General features: G+C 41.5%; 1 protein-coding gene across 3 annotated transcripts in view; it reads left to right on the forward strand.

Moving 5' to 3' along the window:
- LOC116693186 (protein kinase C zeta type) overlaps nt 1-21,218 on the forward strand; it is a 94,026-nt gene that overhangs the window by 15,140 nt on the left and 57,668 nt on the right. The window contains exon 1 of one of the 3 annotated variants that reach the window (XM_032521979.1): nt 14,413-14,674. The exons of 1 other annotated variant lie outside the window; for it this stretch is intronic. In XM_032521979.1, coding sequence (XP_032377870.1) covers nt 14,638-14,674 — 37 coding nt within the window. In that variant the 5' untranslated portion in view covers nt 14,413-14,637. Of the gene's footprint in view, nt 1-14,412; nt 14,675-16,799; nt 17,035-21,218 lie in introns of those variants that run through there. One more of the 3 variants, XM_032521977.1, reaches the window with a different exon arrangement.

The raw sequence follows: 21,218 nt of genomic DNA on the forward strand, positions 1-21,218 counted from the left end.
GGTAATGATTATTTTACTCGAGTGGACAGCTTAATAACACGGCTTGTACAAGCATGGGCAGTGCAAAGGAATAGTTCAACACTGAAAACACTTGTTTTCTTTATACGAGTATCAAGCCAGTTTCTCATATGATCTCCAGACAATGTCTGACGAATCAAGTACAGATATTGTTCGAAGTTGATCTTCCCCACACATAGCACACGACAGGAGATTGCCTGAGTCGGACTGGTTCTCACCTACTGGAATACACCGTTGGATTTAGATGAGGGTAAGTGCCTGCAGAGCGTGCGGGAGGCAGGCACATGACGCGTTCTCACATAGAGCTCTTCTAGGTAATGGCTAGATAATTTAAGGTTTGCAGTACATGTGGCAAAGGGCCTTCAGGCAGTATCAGAAGAGAAATTCAAGGATCAGTGCACTTGCTTTTAAAACCTACATTTAACTCTGAGTATCTTTATATAAACACTGACCTTGACATTGTTTTGGTAAGGTGATAAATGTAAGTCAAATACTCACTCTCTTTTTAAGCTCTGGTTTGGTCTACACCAACTCCTGAGAGAAACATTTGTCTCGTTAGCTGTTAATGTGTTCACAAGCTAGTCTCTAACCGGGTCTATCTGTTTGGTGCTGAGCAGGTAGGGAAGAGTGGCTTTTTTAGAGCATTTTCACTGAAAACAGCTGCCTGCTGCTGGAGAAAAAGCCGTTGAGAGCTAAACATGAGCTCAAAGAGGCTAAAAAACTTGATGAGGGGAACTGCAGAGATTGGTGATAATTAGGCCTATCTATAGGTTCGTTATTAAGAGTTATAGCTTTGACATTACACATCAGACATAGGCATTTGATCCATTTTTGATACAAGAATACTATAGCTTTAGTGCGTACCTTTTTAACATTATTGAACATCTGTTACATTCAAGTCTTGAGTTGCTACAAAGCTAATTAAGACTATCAGCTCCACACAACTCTCTCTGTATTTCGGATATGGCAATGTTCAGAAGATTGTGTTGTCTAGCGACTTTACCGCGCATAAGTTTGGGAGAAGGTAATTACATCTTCTGAAGAGTCCATGTTTTTCTTGTTCCCCTGTGTCGTCTTTGGCTACTGTGGAGGAGGGGTGGGGGCACGTGCGTGATCACGAAAGGCCTATATATCATGTGGACACGCCAACAGTGTTGTTGTCATTACTTAGAATTCCTCATCGGGGCGGCAGAAACTACGCACTATAGCTTTAAATAATTTGACATACTGTACTTTTTAGCAACCTTGGGCAAACACTGCATTCCTCTGGATCCCAGCTAATATTCCCATACCGGAGATGATCTGGGTTTCTCAAAGCCAGAGTGAGAGCTTTCTTTATCTGGATTATGGTAAACAGAACAGGGTGCTGTTGTTGAGTAGGCTCAGGAAAGAATGTTAGCATCCTGACATATAAACAGGATCACAGTGTGAATGTTTGACGCTGTGTACGAGCATCAGACCATCATGTAACTTGTTTTCATTGCCTTGTCATGGCTACAGTTAAAAGGTTGTCTGGTGAGGAGAATATGGTGCTTATCAGAGCATAGACAGTACATACCACGGTGAAATTAAGTCCATCCAACACTCTGGTTCATAGCAAGATTTATTTTGGGATTTTCTCTGCATATAATCTCCCACAAAGGATTACTCTCTGTTACCTTTCCTCCAGTAAAGGGAAATATTGGCTTAATGGCATCAGACCAATATTTTCCCTTACCAATATATTGTTCTATGGGTGTTCCACGTCGTATCATATTATGCTGAGGTGTGTTGATGTACTTGCCATGAACACACATGCAGTTGCTTAAAGGGAAAGTAGAATGTAAAAGTAAAAATGCCTTTGGTGGTGTGGAGGTGGTTTGATGCCATTGAAATGAAGAGAAAAGGAGCAGAAGTGCTACACAGCAAAGGCCATCTAGTTGTGACAATAGGTAATCTATCACATCATGTATTGGCTTCATCTTCTTTTAATTATTTTTCAGAGAAGCATGTTGTTATGAAAAGAAACACATTTGAGTTTTAACAAGTTCAGAAAAGTAGAGTCAAATGGCTCCATCAGCCACATTTAGGAGGGGGCGTGTGAAAACTCGCTGCACAAGCAGAGAAACCAAAGCAGTCAAAAGGCCTGGGCGCAACAGCTAATATACTTATAATATATATATATATATATATATATATATATATATATATATATATACATATGCATATATATATATATTATAAGATAAGACTTGTGGACACCACACTACTGCACTACATATATTAAATTTATTTTCTTGGGATCAATATCTATCTATCTATCTATCTATCTATCTATCTATCTATCTATATTATGCTTTTATTTTTACTTTTTAAAATGATTAGTTTAGACTCCTCCACTTGTGATGGGCGGCTGTGGGTCAATGTGTGTGAGTGTGTATCTGATGAGCAGGTGGCACCTTGTACGGCCGCCTCGGCCACAGTGTATGACTGTGTGTGAATGGTGAATGGTTCCTGTATGATGTAAAAGCGCTTTGAGTTGTAGTTGAGACTAGAAAAGCACTATAAAAGAACTGTCCATTTACATTTGTACCATGTTTGTAACATGTTGAAAATCAGTGCTTTGGCCACCCACTCGCCGCTCCTATCAAAGAGCTGTCCGTGACCCATCATAATCCATTGGGCTCGCTTACAGAAAGAATGCCCAAATCAATGAAAGTCCATACCACGTTCTCACTGCTACCTTGCACCCGGGTACTCTGCATTGCCTACATGCTGTGAGGCACCAGTGCTAATCACTGAGCCACGGTCAGAGCCGGCCCTCCCTATAAGCGAGCTAAGCGGCTGCTCAGGGCCCCGCTGCCACTAGGGCCCCAAAATTATCCTGCTTAGGGCCCCCAGATGTACAGGGCCGACCCTGGCCACGGTGCTGCAATACCATAATCTACCTTCTAGACATAGGCCTCATATTCTAGTTATTCTGACTCATTGTTACTTTGACTCATACAGTCCTCTCCACATGGAATGGCTGGAAGTTGACCCATATCTCAGATGAGTTATCACCAAAAGGCGGTGGCATGATCTGTTTAAAGGTTTGTCCCACCCACGTCTTCACTGCTTCCTACGCCCAGGCGACTGAAATAAGTTTGATAATCATTGGTAGGACACAGTGTACCCACTTGATGGGTTTCATTGAGTTAAAGTTACCTTAAATTTGAATATTAATCAGTTGGAATCTGACTAAAGTCAGTACAGCAGGTTGGTTTCTGTGTTTTCATTAATATATTAACATTGTTAAAAAATATTGTTATCACAGAAATACCTTGCAAAAATCCAGTTATTATTTGAAAGCCATACCACCTGAATTATGCTTTGCACATTCAGGCTCCCAGGGGGATAAACCTTTAATTGGTAATTACCATGACCTTTCCTCTAGTGCTACCCTGTTGAAAAAACTCATCCAAGCCTATTAGTTACTAAAACAATGTGAACATTGTTTATGTCCTATATATATTCCACATATTCATATTGTGCATTGTTATGGTTATTGCAGCTTTTATCAGGATTTTTAGTAAAGGATTAGTCAACATAAAATGATACTTTTATGGACATTTAGAGTGGGAGGAAAGGATACAAATTCCCTGTGCCTCTCCAATCACATCATCAGCACAAATGGCTGCCTGCCAAATTAAAAGAAAACATGCCCCTCATTGCCCATAATGAATGTGGAACAGGGACAGCTTGCAGTGCCACCTCATCCTCTGAGCTCTCCAACTTTTCATCTGCTGGGTTTCCCTCCGCTGACAGGCCTATTACTCGGAGTCTACTTCATCAAGTCTCATTCTAGTTCTCTCCGTCTCTCCCTGTGAGCTTCCTCCTCTGACATAAAGTCTGACAAGCGGAAAAAAGGGTCAGTAAATCCTCATGTCCACCACTGTGCTCTTACTTAGAGAATGTCCCTGAAAGCCAAGTTTAAAGGTGCCCTGCCACACATATTTCATGACTTGGTGGTAATGTCCGAAGTTCTACCTTGGGCTCTGTAACAGTCTTTGTTGAAAAAAAAAAGGCCTTTGTTCCCTTGTTTCAAGCCATTCTCGCGTGGTATAGAAAGCCAGCAGGAAGACTCAGCTTGATTTGGGCCAGTTCTCGTTAATATTCAACAAGCTAAGCTGCTTGACTCTGATTGGCTATCAGTAATCTTTACCCAGCGCAACCGGTAGAGCTCATGAATAGTAATGAGCTCAGGCAACATGACGTCAGACTGACCAGATTTTCTGATTGGCCTGATTTCTTCGCTTATTTCTTTTCGGTGGCTTGACCAACTGCCACTTTGCTTGTTTAAAAGCCATGATTCTCTCATGGACGGGACAAATTTCCTGGACAGGCAAAGAAGAGAAATGGGAGGTAACCTTACCCCTTATGACCTCATAACGGGCAAGATTCCAGATCGGCCCATCTGAGCTTTAATTTTCTCAGAGACAGAGCAGGATACCCAGGGCTCGGTTTACACCTATCGCCATTTCTAGCCACTGGGGGACCATAGGCAGGCTGGGGGAACTCATATTAATGTTTAAAAAAAAATCATAAAAGGAAATCTTCAGGCCATGGGACCTTTAAGTCGTTTTCGCATGTGGACAATGCCAGTAGAATCAGATCTGGACATTATCCAGAGTTTCCCTTTCACATAAGTAGCACACATCAAGAGATTGTCAGTGTCAGACAGTTTCTCACTTACTTGAAATACTCCGTCGGGTTTACACGAGGGGTGGCGCCTTGGGTAGAGCGTGCAACCGGATGGACATGGCGTGGATTACACCACAGTCATGTAGCCGGTTCATAATCTGGTCATAAACAGCTGTTCCTTGTAATTTTGTGATGATTTCAGCGCCAGCCCTTACCAACAGAAGTTCCCCAATATTTTGGCCTCTCCATTTAGACATTTCTCCTCACCCTCGGTCTGTTTTCTTCCGGTTTCGTTGGGCAGCATCTCAGAAACGTCATCAACACGCCCACGCTTGCTATAAATTCTCCGCACAATGAGCAGGTCTATACACACACGTTCAGTATAAAATTTCCCAACTTGGGGGCTGTGGGACGTCCGCTCCAACTGATTCTGACATTTGCATTCTCACATACAGCACCTCCGGGAAATGTCTAGAGAATTTCAGGTTTGCAGTGCATGTGTGAAAGGGGCTTTAGTGTCCGCCAACTCATATCATCAGTGAGTGTTGCCCCGTCAAAGTGCAGTAAGCACAGAACAGAACTGAGTCACAGTAAACACCTAACAGGGAAGGAACGCTGTGATGCTGCTTCCCCAAGCAGCTCTGATTTTGAATTCACTGAGGCATTTATTGCAGTGTCATTGAGGCTTTTGTGAGCTATATACAGTATAACGGCCATAAGTAGTTACATTTAAGCAATCAAAAACAATACAACAATAATAAGACTCATATCTAAAACTCCATCCAATGAAAGTTTCTACAAAAGTTAGTGTATGACTACACTGTGTGCAAAGACAGATTCTGGCCACCAGGGGACAAAACAATTAAAACAAGCTGACAGATCCATAATCATCATGATAATCCCTTACTTATAAATTTTGTTATTCCTGTCATGTTTGCAAACAGCTACTACTAAACATCCAGCAGACACAAAGCAGTGTTAGCATTCTTTTAAAGTAGTTTTTGTGTCAACCTGACAAATCTATGGCTAATATTCACTCTCATTTTAGCTCTGTATCCTAACGACTCCTGAGAAATATCACTTGGTCTTTGACTGACAGATGCTCACTAAGTCTTTTTATAAGATTATTTTTTAAGCATTTTAGGCCTTTATTAGACAGGACAGCTTGAGACAGCCTGAAACGAGATAGGGGGGAATGACATGGCAGGGGGGGGGGGGGAACCGAACCCGCAGCCGCTGTGGTAAGGACTGAGCCCTTGTACATGGGGTGCACGCTCAACTAGGTGAGCTATCCAGGCACCCCAGATGCTCAATTGTGTCTGTCAGCCAATAGGTATGTAGTTATTTGGTGCTGGCCAGGTAGCGTACAGCGGGCTTATCAGGGCCTTATTTTTTGTCTGTGGGGTGATGAGAGGGGATTAGACTCAAACATACAGTAAATGTGACGGCTGTCAAACCGATAAAATGAGCTAAAAGTGGCTCTACAGCTCGGCCATCATTTTAAAATAGAAAAAAAACGGCCCGTTTGGAGCGGGGATTCAACAAATATGTCGGGAAAATTGTATTGATTCTAGTGGCTGGAGAGTGTTTGCTCCAAACAAAAGTAGAGGCCACAAAGTTGATATTGTCAGCACCTAGATAAATAATTGCCGGGTAATGGATATTCATTATCATCTGAAACCATGTCAGCTTAACAACTAAGTGCTGTAGCAGTTTTGTGTTGTGGCCAGTGAAAACAGGACGTGTTCAACACTAAACCAAGAGATGCCAGACTGTGTTCTGGCAGGTTCCTGCACAAATAACACTCCTGGGCCTTTCTATTCCTTCTGTGGCTTAATAGTAGAAGAAAGGCTTAATGGCCAACGAGCTGTCCGTTGTCAGGTGTTAATGGACGACAGCGAGGCGTGAACCGTCCACCGTGCAGCGGAGAACAGTTGCCTCCACAACCTCCACTGGAACGCAAGGTGATGACAAGGTGCTTGTTTTGTTTTTTTAATTCCTCCACATTTGATTTGACTTTCCATCACATTAGAATCTGACCTGAACTGTTTCTTTTCTTCTTTTGTGAGCGTGGCTTAGTTTTTCTGGCGAGCCCAGTCTCAACAAAGTCAACAGTCTTTTGGGAGCAATGCTTTTTCCTCTCTGCCTATTTTTACTAACTGGGTTGGAACTAAACCTTTAAGTACCATGGCAGTTGTCTCATCCGGCTTGAATTTGGGTCATATCGCCCTTCAGATGAAGAAATGTTTTACTAAAGAACGGATGATTGAAACGCTCTTTAACCTGTGCCTCTTTGACCAATCCCTTTCTCCCAAATCAGCAGGAATGAAATGATTAGATCTTTAAGGACTGTGACATTTTATATATAGGAAATCCCCTCTGCTGCAACCCTGAGTTGTGGTCAGCTTTATGGATTACAGTTCATTTATAGCTATATTTATATTTATAGAGCCTCTTTTTTTCTCTGACACATCAGATGGGGTTGCCTGTGCAGTGACAGTCTCTCAGGGAAGAGTTTATGAGATTAGTGTGTTGAATGTTTCATGCAAAATGTAAAAAAAAAAGCGATGTTTTTCTCCTTGTCAACAAACAGAGTGGGACGTGATCGGGGCAAAGTGCTAATCTCTAAGGAATTGAGAATTGGATAATTCAATTTAGGGCTGCAAAATAAATCGGGATCTCATCGAAATCGCAATATGAACTAGTGCAATATCCAAATTGCGGGGGGCAATATTTGTTAAAGGCAAAATGTGTCAAATTATTTTGGTGTGCAGAGAAATTCTACAGACTAAAGAAAAAAATATTTGTTTGGTACAGATCCTCGTAAATAAAAAGAAAAATCACACTTCAATCTTTTTTAAATATATTTTTCAATGAAAATGATAATGATTAAAAAAAAAAGACCATTCCCTCCAATATCGTAACTCATATCACAATCGCAATATTCATAATCAAAATCATCACAATTAGATATTTTCCTAATAATCTGCCCTAATCACAAGCCAATTTCCACTCGCTGTAACACTACCTTTGAAATGGTTGGTTAATATTGGCATTAGCAAATAAATTATTATTCTCTGGTTAACTTGCTAGCAAATCACCATCTCCGATTGTTTTTCAGCAATTGAAATAATAATAATAACACATTTTATTATATTTATTATATATATATTTTTATTTATTGGGGTGGCAGTAGCTCAGTCCGTAGGGAGTTGGGTTGGGAACCGGAGGGTTGCCGGTTCAAGTCCCCGAACAGACCAAAGTACAGAGTGTGGATTGGTAGCTGGAGAGATGCCACTTCACCTCCTGAGCACTGCCAGGTGCTCTTGAGCAAGGCAAGATAAATGAAGCAAAAGTAAATAGGTCTGGTGTTGGGCTCATCTCCCCAGCAACAATGAACTAATCTGAGCTTTGTAGGCAGCGATGTCATTTTCCTTTGCCATATTTTGTAAAGTTAAACTTTAAAAATTCTGTAATAAAATTGTTGGTAAATCGTTGTACCTTAGGGGTTTATAAATGCACAAAGAAAAAGCAACATATGTGTTTGATATTCAGCATTAGTTGTTGCTTGACCTGAAAGAAATCCTGCACATCCTCACTACATGATTGTATGAAGAAAATAATTTAGTGTTTATTATTTCCATAAAACAGCTTAAAGTGTTCAGCACAACCTGAAAGCCACTTTTTTTTTTAGCTCTTCTGCTGATCTTATTCTGCTGTGTGGCTGGATTTGGAGTTGTTGTCATGTCCTATTGAACCTCTGCAATGAATAGCGTTAGCCTGGAGCACATCTGTTCAGAAGGCTAATCCACAAAAGGCTCGTCCCTCGCATAATGCTCCCACTGGGCAACCACTTCAGCTGGCACAAACAAGCCCCGCAACAATGGTGTGGCTGAAGCTAGCCTCAGTGAGGCTATGTGCAGAGCAGGAAGAGAGCTCTGCTAAGTTGCTCAAATCGAGCCGACTACTTGTGTTGGAGGGCTTCTTACGGTCTGTTGCAGAGCTGTTGGCCTGATTTCAGAAGCTTCCCGATGGCTTTTTCCCCTTTTATCTAATTCTCTCTTTTTTATTTTAACACCCCCCCCACCCACCACCACACACACACACATCTGTCAGTCTCCTTCTTTCTTTTCAATCACCCTTTCCTTTCTCCCTCTCATCACTGTTTTCTTCTTACCCATATTGTCACATTTGTCTTTAAGTCTCTGACAGGTCACCTTGTTCTTCTTTGTTTTTGTTTTTTGATATTCTGAAGCAAAAGCATGTTGCACAAAGCCCTGCTATCTTACATAACACAGCGCCAGATAGACTGGCAGTACAATGGCCTGTCAAGGTTACAGACTGAGCTCATGAAAGGCTTTTTAGCGTGTTTATCACGCCGTTTGGCCTCCATTGACTTACATTACCTTGCTATAGCGTGTGAATTTATGCCGTAACGAGTAGTTTAAAAGGGCAGAAATCCACGTAGGGAGGTTGGGTGGATGGGTAAAACAGGACATTCACCCAGGAGACCAGGGACTGTGTCACGTTTCCTTTGTGTCCCGCGTGTCACGTTTCCTATAAAGCCAACCCCGTTCTTCTTTTCCTAAACCCAACCGTGTGACACGTTTCCTAAACTTAACTGTTGCTTTCTTAATTTACTAAAGACAACCCCGTTCTTTATTTCCTAAACCCAACCGGTTCTTCTTTTCCTAAACCCAACCCGCATGGCACGTTTCCTAAAATCATAAGTGAGACTGCAAGTGGCAATAACACGGCAAGTGGTGTGTATGTTTACACCCACTGCATACAGCGTAGACATAAATGTAAATGTAAATGTAAGTATTTTATTTATATAGCACTTTACAACAACCAATAAGTGAACCAAAGTGCTTCACAACAAATAAAACCACAGATTTAAAACAACAATACACCACTAACAAAAATTGCAATAATGAATGAGAAAAACACGGATACACACGGATAGCTCAAAATGCGTACAGATAACACGCCACTTGGCTTAAGAAGTCGGCATGTATGTTTACGCAAAGTCATGATGTCGTGTTGAAGGTTAAAGTGCACATATTATGATAAAAAATCCCTTTTTGGGGTTATTTTGTGTCTCTGGTGCTTCCACACGCATACAAACTTGGAAAAAAAACTATCCATGCTGTTTTGAGTGAGATACGAGTTTCTGAATGTGTCTTGCTAGTGTTAGCATGCTAGCTCGTTCTCAATGGCAAAATACTGCTACAACACACACTAGTTCACTACTATTCCTGTCCCTGTTCTGCAGGTATTCCACAAGTGCGCCTTTGTTTAGAAGAAGTCTCCCAGCTAATCCTGCCTTGGACTGAACAAAGTTGGAGAAAGAGTTATCTAGCTGATGGGGTCTTACCGAGCTACTGAGCATGTGCGACTCCTAACAAAGAAAGTATAGAAGTGAGATGTCTCACTCTGTAGCTAAAACAGACCTAAACACACAGGGTCTGTGTTTTGGGGGATCTGCAGCAATATGCAGTACAATAAAAGAACAATGTTTTTTGAAAATGAAACTGTGTAAACCTATTCTGGTACAACCTCAAAATACAATTAGGAACCTGATAATGAGCAGAATCTGGCAGTTTTGAGACCGTCGTAAACAAAAAGGGGCTGAAACACTATTTATCATAAGCAGGAAAGCTGAGATTTAGTCAGGTCATTAGGATTTAACATTAATCAAACATTAATATTCTGTGCAGTACAGTGAGTTGTGTGTGTGTGGCCTTGTATTTGATTGGGTACATGTACGGTTGGCTTGCTTCCCACATAAGCAATCATAACTCCCATTCAAAAGTGCATATTTTGGGGAAAACGTGCATTGCATGCAGCTAATGTTCAAGTTGTGGGTGATATAAGGCTGGCAGTTTGAGAAAATCAATATTATTATTGATATTTTTGACCAAATACAGTAATTTGAATATAATGATTTAGTGTGTAAAGATAAATAATAGATCAGCTAGAACAGTCTGGTAAATTCAGAAAATCCCGTCGCTGTTATGCAGCCTTTAAAACCAGGAAAAGACAACACTTATGTCATATTACAATACTATGATATCCCAAATCTAAGAGGATATCTAGTCTTTTCACAATGTCAGTATAACATCAAGATATTGTCCAGCCCTAGGATGATCATAACGAGACCTGTGTTGACACCCATGTTTTGACATCAGTTTGAAAAGTTTGATATTTAAAGAACAGCCTCTTCTTATGGCGATTCCTCATAGATTTCACACAGCACTTCAAGATTAGTTGTTGCTTGTATGCATAAAAGGTTGTGTTGAGAGGTCATTCCTGTCAAAGGGATGTTGAGAGCTGCTTGATTGATGGGCTTCATAATTTGTGGACAAGTGAGAAAAATGGCAAGACATGGAACTTGAATGAACTTGGAATTTCAAATCTGTGCAGTTGATCAATATCAATTGTATCATTCAAGACAGTCCTAGAAAATCAAAAATGGAAGAAGCTGTGTGATGAATGACCCTGCTGTACTGGAGTATAAACTGCACAAAAAGAGGCGTGGTCTGCAGACAGTCTGAGCCAGGAGTGCATGGTACAAATGTCTTTTAGTTAAACTGTGTTAACTTATTATGGGGTTAGTAGGCTATCCACGACGTTCCACTTCCGGGATTGCTACGGTGCCGCCGGAAATTCTGCCAGATGTCCTTCTTTTTGGCCATTACTTTCTACTTTCTTAATTTTAAACTCCGGTTAATCTGAGTTTTCTGTTGCATGACTAAACAACTTTTGAACGTGCACATGTTCCACCAAAACGAGTTCCTTCCCGAGGCTGTTTTGCAGCGGCACCGTGGCTCCTGTCCGGGGCTTAGCGCCGCCCGTGACCGTTGTAATTGGATTAAAGAAATGCCAATAAACCAGAGCGTGTTTTTCTGAATCCCGGGATGCTGGGTGGACTAGCTGGACCTTCCTTCACAGCGCTGTGGAGGAAGGTTTTGCAAAGCGAGAATATGGGGTTAGTGACAGAGCTAGCGGCCCTCTAAGTCGAAGAGCTATTGTGACTGACTAGTGCTGGTATGATCACCACTGGCTAGTTGGTAGCATTTAGCTCACCAACTACAATAGTTCACCAACAAAATGACATGGAATTCTGCGGGAAAAAAACAAAACATTATTGGTTGTCTATAAATGCTCTGAAGCACATCTCTTAAAGATTTAAAAATACTTCATGGGGGTAGGGATTAGGGCTGTACTCGACTAAAGAAATTCTTCAACTAACACTCGTAAGATTTTGTTGACTAATCAAGTTGATTTAATCGACAGATCTGTAAAAAAAAATGTTGTCATGCAAAAGAAACTTAAAATATGTTTTTTACTACAGATGTGCTAGTTTAATAAGATTCAAAAATGACTAATAAACTAAAGAAACCTTAGTCGACAAAGACCAGTGTGATTAGTTGACTAATCGACTAAGAGTAGTGCTACTACAGATATGAGGGTTTTACGTAGTATAAACCGACAAATGATCAAAATGAAAAATATGAAAAGCCTATTATTTAACAAAACATGTAAATAGTATCACACATTTAAATACATGCTGCAGTCTCTTTCTGTTTCCAATCACACAATAATGATTTGTCTTTGATTTTGAATGCATGTACAGGTTGCAGGCTTGGTGACTCACTAATTAATCACCTTTGTACGCAGATGGTTTGGTCATCTTTAGCCCATATAGGTCTCCAACAGTTTTTGAGAATGTGCACACAGTGTGGTGCTGATTTTGATATAAAGTAGAATGCTAAAAAGAGTAAGATCATGATTATTAGAAGTAGAGAAGAGAAAAGAGACAGTCAACCTTCCCGGACTTCCATCTGTCTGGCATTGCACTGATATTTGGGCCATATTATTGCGAATTACCTGTCCGATGAGAAGGACATCTCTAGGCAGCGTCTATGCAAACAGGCTGCGTTGTAAGTGTAACATGTGCTCTGTAACTGTGAAGATCTCACTTTTGAGAGTGCATTGTACACCTTTGTATACGGCCTACCTGTGGTGTCGTTAAAGCAAGGCAGCATTAGAAAACTCTGCTAATGACAGCATGAGGCTGCAGCTGAAGGCTCCAGTGCAAGCCATATGTTTGTCAGTGTCGGTGTTTTACGTAACCTGATGTATAGATTTATGTGTAGGGTATCTGAGTGGGAAAATAACTTAATCACTGTTTTGGCTAACCCTGTATGCAATTCTGTCAGATTTTCTTCCAGACAGTGGAACCAGGCGAACATGTCTGTATGATAGACACTGAACATTGTGGAAGGCTCTGTATTTTTGTATTTTTATATTTTACTCTGAGTTTTGGGTTATTTTTTAAATGGATGCCCTTGGGTCTGACATAAAGTTTATATAATTACTTCAGTTCCTCCCAGTGGATAACCTCTTTATAATCAGTATACTGATGTTTTCTAATGCACTACACAGTGTTGGTTCAGAGTCAATGAGTGATTATGCTACTCAGCCTGCTCCTGGCACTGCTGATTAAGTAAGAATGTCTTGAAGGTTGCTTTGATAAAGCTAAAGGGCCAGCCTAGAGAATAGCCTTCCACCCTTACTGTGAAGGAATGCAGAAAATGTTTGCACAACCTCCTCCATGTTGCAACGTTGGCAGGCAAGGATAGACATTCAAGTTTTAACATTTGTTGTTTGGCTGAGAGAGGCGAGCTCTGGGTGTGCCTGTCCTAAAATAATCAAAGTTTTTATGGTGAATTTATGGGGATTAATTATCCCGTCATCGAAGACACGTAAATATATTTTGGACCGTCCTCTGGTTTCAGTTATGTGCTTTTTTTGTGTAAATGGAGCCCGACCGACACTGGATCTTTTAGGACAATACTTATAACTTCTGTCATAATTTGACAAAATTAAATTGAAGTGATATGGGTATGTGAGAGTTTGTTAGGAAAAAAAAAAATCCAATAACAGTCGGTCAGACAGCACAGATGGCAGAGAGGGATGGGTGGATGGCAAGAAAAATGGGTCAGAAACAGAAAAAAAACCCTGTTTCTAATCCAGTAATTTGCAAAAATATGTCTTGCATAAAGATTCAGATCCACAGTATCGGAAAGAGACGAAACTACTGTGGAACTGTGGAAGTAGTGTGTGTGACACACTACTTTTTCAGAAGGTTTTGGAATTCAAATGGGACATGATGACTTTGTTAAGGTGAAGGTTTACTGTAGACCTGTAGTACTGTAGACACCCTGCTCGTGCTCCTACACTATGAATTGGTACACAAATAAATTCAACATGTTCAATACAATCCCTCTGGCTTATATACAGGCCACCATAACATTATACATACAGACTGTGTGTAGGTGATGTACAGTAGCACACAGAGCTCTCAGTATTCCCATGAAAAAAAAGTGCTATAAATGCACCCAGAGACAGGTCTCTGGGAAAGTGTTGCTGTCATCCAGGATGGGCTCCAATAGGCACAGCACAGCCACTAAAAATAGTCCACAAGGTCTAAATGTAGGTTAAAATGTGCTGTGTGCAGAGGATGCTGCTGTTGGATACAGACCTACGTCTGCCATCTTGTGGGTGAAACACTGCAATTGCAATGTAGAGTGGACAGCAGGTTCGTATCATGCGGTACGATTCCTGTTGAGGAAGTGAAAGACATTTGATGCACAACCGTGCAACGAATGTGTGCATGTTTGCATATTTACCTCCTCTAAAGTGTACTACTTAAAGTGTGTGTGTAGTGTGACAAGAAGATGAGAAGCGGCAGCCTGAAGAGGGATGAAAGCGAATAAGGAGGGAGGGGAGGGGGAGAGAGAGCGACAGAGACGCGAGCTAAGCTGTTCGGTGAGAGCAGGAGGAGAAGGAGGAAGGCAGGATGAGGAGAGGAGTAGCGGAGGAGGTGCAGGAGTCCACCATGAGATCCAGGGTGTGAAGGCGAGCCAGCGGTAACACTCAGCAGGAGGGATGCTGCTCACGCTGCTTTTCTGCCTTCGCGTCAAAGGTAGGGAATCTGATCTGGGGTCAGGGTCTGTCTCTGGGATACGATCAGCGTTAGGTCACCTGAGGTCTGCCAGACAGCCAGAGAGCACGGCAGGCTCACTAGAACAGTTACCCGGGAACGGAGTTGAGTTGAAGTGAACTGGTTAAAGCCAAGGGCTGCTGCACGATAACGATATGCGATAACGTTGCTGAATATCGCGATAACGATATTACTTGCGATAAATAGCCTGATGTTAGAGTGTACCCAGTTCCGCATTTCTGCTGATTTCAGTGTTCTGCTAAAATACAACAAATAGCTTGTTGAATTTCATTTGCAACATTCTTTTATTAAACAATCTGAACATTGAATTGCATGTAAAAGGCACCATTAAAATAGAACGAGTTGCATTTTAAAGTGCAGTTTTCTACTGATATTTTTTTTTCAACTAAGACAAAAAATGTAATGAGTGTCTTTCGCTATGTGTCAAAGCCATTAACAATGTGTTTATTGCACCAGTTGATATGAAAAACAAAAACAATATATTGTGCAGCCCTTAGTGAATTGCACTTTTGCCAGCGATGAAATCATTCGTATTCACCCAGTGATGGAAAAACCTACTTTGACATGTTTCCTCTTTTTAATACTAATCATGCAAAACACACAGAAATCGCTGGACTGTCTTGATGCGGGCATCCTAGTGGATAATATGACATCAGAGTGTGAACTAGTTCCATTTTTTAAAGAGGTCAGTTAGATATAAACAGAGTGTTTTTCATCCTCACAGCAGCAACTGCATCCAAATTGAATATATCCTGTTTTTCCTCGCTGGGGCCATGTGAGGCTCTCCTCTGTCAGCTGCATACTGTCAGCCCTGGCAACGTGTGCCTCTCTGTTCTTCTCAGAACCACAGGAGCTGCTGATCTGAGTCCATGTTGCCTTGCATTGCCAGACCTTCCTCCACAGCGCTGCGGAGCAAGGTCTGGCTAGTCCACACAGCATCCTGGGATGGGAGAAAAACATGCTCTGGTTTATTGGCATTTCTTCAAACCAATCACAATCGTCTTGGGCAACGCTAAGCGTCGGACGGAGCACTGGTGCCGCTGCAAAATAGCGTCGGGAAGGAGCTCGTTTTGGTGGAACATGTGTACGTTCAAGAGTTGTTAGTCTTAGATTGGACAGAAAGTCTAGCTAGCTGTCTGGATTTACTATTGGGATTTTAACTTCAAATGTTATCCTCTACTCTTTGTTAGTTCACAGATAAAAGGGTTCAGTATCCACTTTCATCGGTAAACAGAAACATAAATTACATCATAGTAGAGACATGTCCTTTGCTGGTCAGAGGGAATGTGACGGGGACCAGTATACAAACACTTTAATGTAAACAAGTTAGCATTTTATCCGTCTGTATCAGTGGAAATTGGCCTCAATGCTCGATTTAGAGAAAGAAATGATGTGGCCATGCTTGTTACTGTACCGTTTATCTTCTCATCAACACCTCAGCTTTCAGTGGTCTGACATGGATGCGGGGGTAACAGGTTGATATATCTGTTGCCATGGTGTCACCGAGAGCGGCTGACTCATCATGTGGCACTGACTTGTGTACAGTCCCAGGGATCCCACACACTCTCATTGTATGAACCCCTACGGCGCTTTTAAGGCGTCACATAACTCCCGAATCCAGATCAAATTACAGTTATCCCAACTTTGAAATTGGATGTCTTTTGTAATTTCTTGCACTTCACAATGTCCCTTCTCTCCCTCTTTATCTGGAACACACTGATTAAAAGGACAATTGAATAAGTGCTTTAATTAAAAGTCAAATTATGAAAGTTAGTCATGCCATTATTGAGCATCCCCTATCACATAGGTCTTATTGTGGCTTAAAATGCCTCAGGGCTGTTAAATTGATCTCTCTCAGCTTCTTTAAAAGTGTCGAGAAAATAACTTTGCAAAAGTCGACAACTTCCATAAACTTTTGATAGGAACATGGGTAGACCCACTTTTGACCAATAATTTCAGTCACACACTGGTGATTTGCATTGATTCCTAAGGGACTCATTGAAACAAAACCATTTTATTCCCAGCCTCGAGGCCCTGTGCTTTTTTTTTTTTTTTTTTAAGGGTATTTCAAGGAGGGGGCGGTGTTGTTGGTAGCAACTTGTATGCTGCTACTTTCCTGCGAGTGAGAGGAACAATGTCTGGAAATGAGCCATGCCCTCGTAAATGTCCTGTCCTAGAAAGATTTGGTAGTAACACCCTGTTCTGCTGCGATACGACTGCCCACATAAGCTACAGTACAACACCAGCACGCCGTCTACTCCTCTTTATGCCTTCCACGGACAATATGGCAGGACTGTGTGCGTTGGCCTTTGCATCCGGAGGTACAGTATTGTGTTTTGATTCATCAGCTTTGAAACCGTATGACATGTCCGCCGTGGCTCCTTCACTCTGCGTCTCTCTCTTACTCTCATTATGGTACCTCGGCAGAAAATTGGGGCATTGCAACACTCGTCATTCTCCAGAGGGAGATGTTGTAACAGGACAGGTCTTTGAAGGCCTGCTAGTCAAGGGCACTTGTCTGAGGCAGCAATGTTTCTGGTTTGCATCGCTTTCAGGCCGGGAGGACGATCATAGCAAGTTGTAAACGTGACTTGATCTATGCAGTAAGCAACAACATCTGCTATAATCAGAGGGGGATCCAACAGGGGTGTCCTTATCTGTATTGGGATGGCTAATCTCATTGTTCCGGGCAAAAAATGAAAATATAGATGAGGATGGAAAATCCCACTGGTATACTAGCCCTGCTTGACATTGACTGATTTTCGGGTCAGTATTGTGACGATATTTAAACAACAACAACAGACACTTTGGGGTAGACAAATGACAAATTTGTGTATTTTTGTCATGTATTTTTGAATTGCGGAGGCATGTGAAATTGTCAAACTTGTTTATTTCTGTTGTCCTTTTCTGTTAAAAGACATAAAGGTTAAACACAAGGGTTCGACCCATCTGACGTTTCTGCTTTGCTTATTTCATCTCCTGTGTTGCTTATCTAGCGTCACGGCCGGTTGGACTGACTGCTAGTTTGGGTGGCGTCACCTTCTTTAGTCTGTTGCCCAGGTACAGTAGCTCTCCAACCTAACGTTAGTGAAAGTGTTGACGCATGAAAGCACCAAACGTGCATTTTAGATGAGATTTTAGACAAGGTGAGAGTTTCTCCAGCTGTTTCTCTTCTCCATTTGCTCAGCGCTGCTAACTTGTATGTACGGGACGCAGAAGAAGTTTCCTACCCGGAAGTTATTGGAACAAACATTGGGATTGGGTCAGTAGTAAGGGTGAGACGAGACATGCAGCCCACGAGACAAAGACGGGACACAAAATTGGGCTCACAAAAACGAGACGAAATTCAAACTGGCTTTTCTCCTGTATAACTAACAGTTACACTGTTACTTATTCTATATATAGGCATACATCCTCAAGAAAATGTTACGTTGCTATTTCCTCGTAACTTGTGTCTCTCTTTGTGGGTTTTTTTTGTCTCTTTGTAGTTGTGTTGTGTCTCTTTTTGGTCGTTTTTGTTGTCTTTTGGGGTTGTTTTGTCTCTGGAGTCGTTTGGCGTCTCTTTGTTGTCGGTTTGTTCCTTTTGTGGCAGTTTTGTGTCTCTTTTTCACTTCATTTTGGACAGTTATTGTTACCATACCTGTGTCTAAAACGTTGGAAAATATGAAGCAGACAATAAATGAATTACACTCAAAAAACTAAAAGGCAAAACTTGCTAAAGAAGTCCAACTACAATCATTAGATCTGAGGAAAAGTGTTTTAGTCACCTTTACTTGGCTTACAGTAGTTGGTGCACAAAACGGCTCAGGTGCTGCACCTAAAGCTTATTGTGGCAGGGAACGACCTGATGATAAGTCATAGCGGTAAAGCAGGAAGTGACTTTAAAGGGAAAATACTGGTAATCATAAAATCACTCCAATCAGTTCAATTCTTTATTGCCATGTCAACATTGTTGATTGGAATTTGTCTTAGTGCTAATCAGGTTAAAAAAGACAGTACATACACAGGAACATAAACAGAAAACAATCACATAGACAATCATTCAGATCAGTAAAAGGACGTAAATACATTGAACTGTTGCAGCTTCCCATGAAGTGTATTGTGCAGTTTATAAAGGGCAATTGAATAAGGTGCCTTTAGTACAGGTTTACTCTGCAAGGTGCCTGAGCATTAAGGTGCCTAATAGTGGCAGGGTAGGTACTGGGATGTTTTGACTCTGAGACTTTGAACTCTCTTTCCAGAGGGCAGAATTTGGAAGAGGGACCTAGCAGGGTGGGAGGGGTCGTTGAGCACTTTCTGCGCTTTGTGGCTGGTCCGCGTGGCGTAGATAGAGGCTACAGATGGGATACCATGGCCTGTAATTTTGGATCGGGTGTGCACCACCTTCTCCAACTGCTTCCTCTCTGACGAGGTGGAGTTACCATGCCAAACAGCGATGGAGAAGACTATCACACTTTCCACTGTGGCTCTATAAAGTTGGATAATTGCATCCCTAGCTACACCAAACTTCCTGAGCTGGTGCAGAAAGTGAAGCCTCTGGTGGGCTTTGCCTATAACGAGGCTGGTGATGACCTCCCACTTCAGGGACTGACATATGGTGGTGCCAAAAAATTTAAAACTGGACACTCTCTCCACTACCTGGTCATCACTGATCAGAGGGGAGTGAACTTGCCTGTTTAGACTGAAATCTATGCTCAATTCTTACGTTTTCTTGGTTCATTGGTGCTTATATCGCTAACTGTTCACCTCTGATTTAACACCACGGCACTCTCCTGCATGACTTCCCTACAGCAACACTCTTCCTCACTTGTGTGTGAATTCACCAAACTCATCTAAAGATGTGCTCCCGGTGCACCCGAGGCCATGAGGAAAGTCGGGCTGTTTTTGTATTTTCAAACGTTTGCTGTAAATGTGAAGCCTTCTTTAGCTCAAGCTTCAAAGAATGCACATTGGCCTGCAGAAAGCAACTGACATCACTCTAAATCTGAATATTGAATTATTCAGTATACTTTACTTTCAATGGAAGACCACAACTGCTGCATTAGCATTTTTATTCAAAATCAAAACGCTGACTTTCATAGCATGTGACAAGTAAAACATGATTTTTAATAATCCTCCAAATGTATCCTGATATTTCACTACCATTACTAATAGAGATCCAAAGTTTTGAACCTGTTTAAGATTTTCTTTTCTCCATAGAGACTCGATCCAAATGGGATTAATCCGCTCTACTTTACACAGCAGCGCACGATTAGCAGCACGATGATCCAACAATTAATAAAGAGTAGCAATACATGTCATGTTTCCCGCCCTTCACATGGGTGTTTTACATCCAGCATTCACACGCAGGACACAAGGCCTGTGGCAGTAAAGCAGGACCACACAAAGCCCGATTAGACTCAATATAACTTGGACCCGGCCAGACTCCGATCCCAGGTCAGGTCTCAGTAATTAGTTACAGAATCGACAAGCGAACACTCAACCTTTTGGTTAAAGCATTTGAAACAATGAGACTTTAATCAATTCTTAAAGCCTTTGCTATCTAGTTTTGAAATAAAGCTTAACTTAGCTTAAACATGCCCCCCTTCACAAATTTAAAAACACGCTTTTCCTAGGAACAGGCGTACCTTTTATGTTTTTTTTGTTTTTTTTACACAGATATCTGAGGCGTCTACGTTGAGAGAACACTGGATTTTCTGTGGAAAAATACTTTCTATTGGAATGAAAACTAAAGACAGGGACCAGGAGAAAATGTGTAGTAAAGTGACTATAGGTGTAATTTTAAAATTTAAAAAAGTGGACGTAGTGTTTAGTCACTCTTTGTGTTTGAAAACCCCCATTGCTACATCATGGCTCCTCGAGGTGGCGCTCAACTAGGGTGACCAGACGTCCTGAAAAATTCAGGACAGTCCTGTAATCCAAGCACTTGTCCCGAATCCCAATCCTGCCCTAAATATCCTGAAAATTCGAGCAAAGTTTCAAGACAAGACTCTTGAGTATTTATAGTCTGATAGAACATGAAAAACTGATCAAGGTTGACTGACGTAGGCCACATGTAGGTGGTGAGGCGCAAATTTTAATAACGCACATTGCTATTTTTCGTTCAGTCATTGTTGAAATGGAGGCTCAGGCTGGTGTCCCGGGACCTGATGAACACGTAGCTAAACAGCAAAAACATCTCTGCGGGTACTGGGAGGACTGGGTAGGGAAATACCCCTGGATTACTGCAGTTTGACGTGATGCAAACAAAGCATTTTGCAATGTATGTAGGAAGGAGTTTGGTATTTCACATGGGGGGGGGGGGGGGGGGGGGTATTCAGACGTCAGGTTGTGTGCTAGCAGCGAGCTACACATAACTAACAGCACAACTGTACAGTCCAACACTTTGTGTTTGTTTTACTTGTTTCATAATTACACTTGAGTTCATGATTATAATGATTTTTTTATTTGTATTTTCGGGTTTACATGACACACAGTTCGTACTCCTGTCCAGAATTTTACCCAT

This window comes from Etheostoma spectabile, chromosome 7 (assembly GCF_008692095.1).
Source record: "Etheostoma spectabile isolate EspeVRDwgs_2016 chromosome 7, UIUC_Espe_1.0, whole genome shotgun sequence".
NCBI classification, from domain to species: Eukaryota; Metazoa; Chordata; class Actinopteri; order Perciformes; family Percidae; genus Etheostoma; species Etheostoma spectabile.